The sequence below is a fragment of the Cicer arietinum genome, chromosome 8, assembly GCF_000331145.2.
Source record: "Cicer arietinum cultivar CDC Frontier isolate Library 1 chromosome 8, Cicar.CDCFrontier_v2.0, whole genome shotgun sequence".
NCBI lineage: Eukaryota > Viridiplantae > Streptophyta > Magnoliopsida > Fabales > Fabaceae > Cicer > Cicer arietinum.
In genome coordinates this window covers 13,789,539-13,795,630 of record NC_021167.2, presented here as the reverse complement: position 1 = coordinate 13,795,630, position 6,092 = coordinate 13,789,539, and the positions used below count along the sequence as shown (strand labels likewise).

The 6,092-nt window shown below is 27.4% G+C and overlaps 1 protein-coding gene across 1 annotated transcript; it reads right to left on the bottom strand.

Moving 5' to 3' along the window:
* Positions 1 to 168: 168 nt before the first annotated feature.
* LOC101494676 (protein SRG1-like) lies at positions 169 to 2,463 on the bottom strand. The gene is made up of 4 exons (XM_004515926.4): positions 2,156 to 2,463; positions 1,828 to 2,072; positions 1,421 to 1,745; positions 169 to 658 (listed from the first exon to the last, which is right to left on the bottom strand). The coding sequence occupies exons 1-4, from the start codon at positions 2,420 to 2,422 to the stop codon at positions 359 to 361; spliced, it is 1,137 nt and encodes a 378-aa protein (XP_004515983.3). The 5' UTR covers positions 2,423 to 2,463; the 3' UTR covers positions 169 to 358.
* Between the last annotated feature and the right edge of the window lie 3,629 nt (positions 2,464 to 6,092).

Here is a 6,092-nt window from a genome sequence, read left to right as displayed (position 1 = left end):
TTTTACAGCGCTTTCTCAAAAAAGCGTTGTAAAATGCCCACCCATATATGAAATTATGGGTGGACATATTACAGCGCTTTTTTGCGAAAGCGCTGTAATATGCCCAACCATAATTTATGGGTGGGCATATTACAGCGCTTTCTCACAAAAGTGCTGTAATATGCCCAGCCATATATGAAATTATGGTTGGGCATTTTAGAGCGCTTTTTTGAGAAAGCGCTGTAAAATGCACACCCATAACTCATATAATGGGGTGCATATTACAGCGCTTTTTTGTGAAGAAGCGCTGTAAAATGTGCATAACAAGCGCGCGTTGTATTTACATGTTTTATAGCGCTTTTTTAAAAGCGCTGTTGTATCATTTACAGCGCTCGTTTCCACAACGCTTATTTTTTTTGAAAAAGCGCTGTAAATGGCTTAAAAAAAGCGCTGTAATATGCGTTTTTTCGCGTAGATTTCGAGAAAAAAAGTATTTGCTGTAATCTTCCATCAACAAGGTTTTGAATAAAGGTGGATTTTCAGAACTTATTAAACTCTTTGCTGGACCAACATCTGCTTCAAATTTGGGGTTGAAGAACATACCAATAGAAAATCTTTCCTTTTCTTTATTTACTGTAACCCTATGCTCTATGCTGCTGTACACTCCATTGCTTACAATCTGTAAAATCACCAAAAGTATCATCAGTTACATATTCATTTTGAACGCCCATGTGTCTTTCACAAATTTTGTCTTAAATATATATACTTTTTTCATATATTTTTTTTTTTTAATTCTTGTAAAACATTTCTTTTACTCCTAATACCTATAATATTTTTGTTTGATCACCTCTTTTAATCTCTATAGTTAACTCCAAACTCATGTGGGTACATATTAAATTTTTGAATGACTTTTATATATATCTTTAAAATATTATATTACATATCATAGACTTTCACCATATATAACATGTGATGGAATTCGATAGTGTCATTTATTCACCACATTCTTGCACGACATTTTTAATAGTTTTCTTCTTTTACATAATAAAAATAAAGTTTAATTTTCATGCATTAAAAAAATTTACACATTCAACACATCATAATTATAAAAAAAAAATCAAATATTATTAATTATTTAAAAATTGTAAGAGAAAAGGAAATGGATGTAGTCGTTGACAAATAAAATTTGTTTCCAATAAAAAAATGCAGAGAGGAGTATATTGAATGGCACTAAAAGTAATGGCATTAATACATCATGACATCCAAGTTACATAGCATTATCTTTGTGATAGAATAATGGTATGACTTACCACACCGCGATTGATTGAAAATGGTTTTATTTAGTTTGATAAATAAATATATTGACATAGTAGGACCAAATTGAATAAAGCACGTGTTAGAAAGAAAAACATGAAGAAAAAAAAAAGAGAAATAAAATTACCTCCATAATATCTCCAATATTAATTACAAAAGCATCTGGAAGAAAGGTAATAGGAATCCAAAGACCATTTTTCTTGATCTCTAGTCCTTCAACACCATTAGCTTGATTAAGGATGGTTATGCCAGAGCCATCAGAGTGAGGGTTGATTCCATCAACAAGGTCTGGTTGTGGACATGGTGGATAGTATGTCATCCTCACTGATTGATTTCCATCATCAAATATCTTCTCCACTTCTTTCATATCCATCTTAATAGCTTTTCCTAATAATCCAAGAAGTGTCATGCCAAGCTTTTGCAATTTTGAGATATATGTCTCCAAGGTATCCCTTCACATATATGCATACAAAAATATTATTAATATTGGACCGTTAATTAATGTTAAAAACTATGATATAGAAATTTAAGTACCTTAGTGATGGTGGGAGTTGAGGAAAAAGATTTGGTTTTCTTCTTTCAATAGGATTTGTAATCATGAAGAATCTATCACCCCAATCAAGTTTTTGACCTCCACATCTAATTACAGTTCCATATCCTTGAAAATCCCCTTGTTTTAGTTGGTATTTTCTTTTCTCTTCAAATGGAAGCTTGAAAAAATTCCCAATCTCAAGTTTTAGCTTCTCAAGCAATTCAGAGCTAACACCATGGTTCACCAACTGCATTAAGTTGCAACATTATTATTTTTAAATAGTAAATATTAGTAATTAGTTAAAGAAAAATTGCAGGGGAAGTTATAAACCTGAAAAAAGCCCCAATCTTTGCATGCTGAGTACAAGTTGTGAAGTTGTATTCCATCATCACATAGCAAGGTTTGAAAGTCAAAGATGGGAATTGTTGGTAAGGGATTGGTTTCATCATTTGATAGAATGGAAGGTTCTTTATTTGATCGAATAAAATATTCTGGTATTCCCATTATTTCAGGTTTATTGATCACTTCATCCATCACACCAAGAAAAGAATTAGGAGTGCTCCTAAAGACACTATTACCCTCCTCAGATAATGCCATCTTCAGCTCTGAATGCCAATCAAGGATATACAATTAGCTATTTATATATGTATGCACCATCATTTATAATGCAACGTATTTATCTTTGGACCCGTTCTTCAAGATAAATTAAACTATATTATTCTAAATATCAAATGTGGATATTATTGACTATGACTAATTAAACAATGCCAGCCCATCATGGGAATATTAATTTGCTTTCAATTGTAAAATTTTACATTAATGTCTTATGAATTTTTATTGAATACCGTTATCTTTATAAATTTCAAAAACACATTAAATAATTTTACGTTGAGTAAAATTTAAAGTGAATAATTTGTATTTTATAAACATATAGTCCAACATTTTTTTTTTAGTAAATTTCAAGGTGAAAAGATTTGTACCAAATTGAAAACGTTTTTATTTTTGTCAAGCATGAAAAAAATTATTGATGAATAAAAAGAGAAAAAAAATAAGAACAAAAGTATGGTAGGATAAAATAAAAGCAAAACAAATTTAAAACCGCCTATACAAGAGAACTGTAATGTTATGCCTTTAGAGAAAGCTATATTTGTTTCCCAAGATGATATCTTTGTAATTTAGATGTCCTCAGAGTAAACTCATTATCAACAGCAGTATCTTGAAGTGAGATAACGTCATTATCTAAATTAATTTTATATCTACCTTCCAAATACTTGAAGAGTATTTTCATATCATGCATAACATTGGGATTACAATTTATAAATCAAAGATTCATTTTCTTCTTCATTATTCAATAATAGTTGTTTATAATAGATGTTGCATGCATCAATATTCATGATATATTCAATAAATGTAGAGTTTGTAATACGATTACTTATATTATCTTTCTACGTCACTTGTGTAAACTTCGGTAATATTATGAATCATCGTTATTGTCTTATTTAACGCCACATAAATCTATTTTGATTTGTGCGAACTATATTTTACATTTGGTTTAATTGCAGTTTTGGTTCCCCTATTTTAGCTGAATCGCGAAAGAGTTTCCTCATTTTATTTCTCTCTAGTTTTGGTCCCTCAAACATAATTTTGGTCCAAAACTTGATAAAATTTTATTTTTTTGTATTAATTTAAGTCACACCATGCCTCAACATCTCATTTGCAACAATTGTACCTGAAATCTATGATCATAAATGGTATAGTACAAATTTAAAAAATGAAATTTCATCAAGTTTTAGACTAAAATTTTGTTTGGATGACCAAATCTGGAGAGAAACAAAATAAGGAGACTATTTTCGCAATTCAGCTAAAATAGGAGGACCAAAACTACAATTAAACTTTTACATTTTTACATGTTTTTGGGTACGACATATATACATCTACGTTATGTCTCTGTGTTGCCAATATTGTGAAAGACAATAATGCAAAAGGATAGTAGTTTTTCAAACTTTAGGTCCATGTTAAAACTTTAACTTTTCATTTCAACAAGAATATGGTCAGGAAGGTTACTCATGAGGTCACATCTGTTAAAACTAAAACATAATGCCTAAATGATGTAATACATTTGAGACAGACGGGACGTTAATCTAACTAAACAGGTTGATATGATGACAACTTTAATCAAACCTATTGAGACAAAACTGGTGGAGAAGAACCCGTGCGAAGAAGTGGAGTGTATACAATTGTAATCAAAATGTTTAAAATATTATATGTGTGATTGTAAACAAACACAATTATGAGTTATCTTTTGATTTGCATAAAGATCGTATTTTATGTAAGAATTACTTCTTTATTCTTTTTATATTTTAAAATTTCCTTCTAGTATTTCGTTGACTGGATTTACACATTGTTAAATTTGCTCCTGCTTTTGTTCAAACGTTGCTATCAAACTGTCACCGTTTTTTTTTTTGGATAAAAATAAACGTTGCTTTTGAACTCAAGAAAGACGCACGTGAAAATTAAGGCTTATTCTAGATGAAATACTTTTTTTCTTCTTGAAATACGTTAATTAATTTATAAAGTTTAGATTGGACAGTCCTTGAAAACAAAAATATAATAAATGAAAAACAAGGATATTTTTATATCTTTTACGTGAAAATTAATAAACGAGGTTGAGAAATACAACGTTTTCCAAATTAAATAACACGCCATACACTATATTTGGATTAAAATTAGTTTCTAACTTAAAAGTTTGTCCTCTACTATCTGTTAAAAAAATGAACATTCAACTTATAATCTCAAAATACCCCATTTGTATTCATTTTTCATTTGCCAACCCATTGCCATTTTTTTCTCTCTTATATCTATTTTATTCTTTTGCCTAACTATTAGGCCATAGTACCTTTTACTTTTTCAGTTCAAAAGTACAACCTCGTGCATTTCATAAATACACAATTTCACGATTTTCACGATATACACGTTGTCTCTAATGAATGCAATCATATCCAAACAAATGATTGTTTACCTTTTATTTATAATGTATGCTATGAAGAAAATCAATACTATGGTAATTTCGTTTTTTTATATTTTAATTTCCTCTGATAATTTTATTTTCTATGATATTTTTGTTTTCTTTGATAATTTCTTTATCTAATATTATTATAATAGTGAGTGATTTGTTCGTTATATTTTATATTATTTCATTTATTTTATAATGAGTAATTTGTTAGTAAAAAATATATCAAAATAAAATTTTTTTCAATTTTAAATATAATATTAATTCTTTTTTATAATACAATTGATTTAATATTACTTGCATCACTCCTAAATCAATATATTTCACTTGCGTTTATTATAAGAATGATGAATATATCAATAATTGATAATATTATAATAATAATAATAATAATAATAATAATAATAATAATTTAATAAAAATAAATATATTTTTTTTATTTAAACATGTACCGTAATATATGTAAAATATCAAATAAACCAATTATTATAAAATGAATTGAGCAGTATAATTACACTAACATAAGATTAAAAAAAGTTATTTTCATAAAGTGTTTTTTACATAAACTATTTTTTCTTTTATTTTCTAAAACATAAACTATATATTTAATCAATTGATGTGTTATCACATTATTATTTAATGTATTTGAAAACACATAATTTGTCATATATTTATTAAGGGATATGTAAACACATTATTAGACACATAACATAAACCAGAAGAAGATAATATATGTAAGGGTCAACCTAGCCGCTCTATGATCACTTTCAATTCATTTCTATTTATCTATTTATTTTTCCTCATCCTTGGAGAGGTGGTTCAGAGTCATATTTTTTCTTGAATTTACTTTGAGAATTTTTTATTTATTTAAATAATTAATTTTCATATAGATATAATATATCTTTACCCACTATGATAAGTAAATTATATATTTAAATAACTGAATAAATTATTGTCAAAAAAATGCAAGCTTATTTTATTTTAATTATGAAACATAAATTATATATTTATATATTTGAGAATGTATCAAGTGAAAAGAGTTTTAATATAAGAGTTGAAATGATTAAATCTTCATCATACAACTATATATGAATGGTCATATAATTAGTAGTGTCACATAACCACTTAAAAAAGATACACAACTTTTTATTTTAATCTTACCAATTCATGTCTTGATCAATGGCTAATATTTAATCCTCTAACTCTTTTATTTTAAAACTCATCTCCTTTGATATGTAATATATATATATATATATA

Excerpts from the sequence above, each read along its gene's own strand:
- LOC101494676 (XM_004515926.4), bottom strand. The coding sequence starts at position 2,422 with ATGGCATTATCTGAGGAGGGTAATAGTGTCTTTAGGAGCACTCCTAAT. Across the intron at positions 2,073-2,155 it reads AAGATTGGGGCTTTTTTCAG|TTGGTGAACCATGGTGTTAG; the intron begins GTTTATAACTTC and ends AACTTAATGCAG. Across the intron at positions 659-1,420 it reads ATATTGGAGATATTATGGAG|ATTGTAAGCAATGGAGTGTA; the intron begins GTAATTTTATTT and ends GTGATTTTACAG.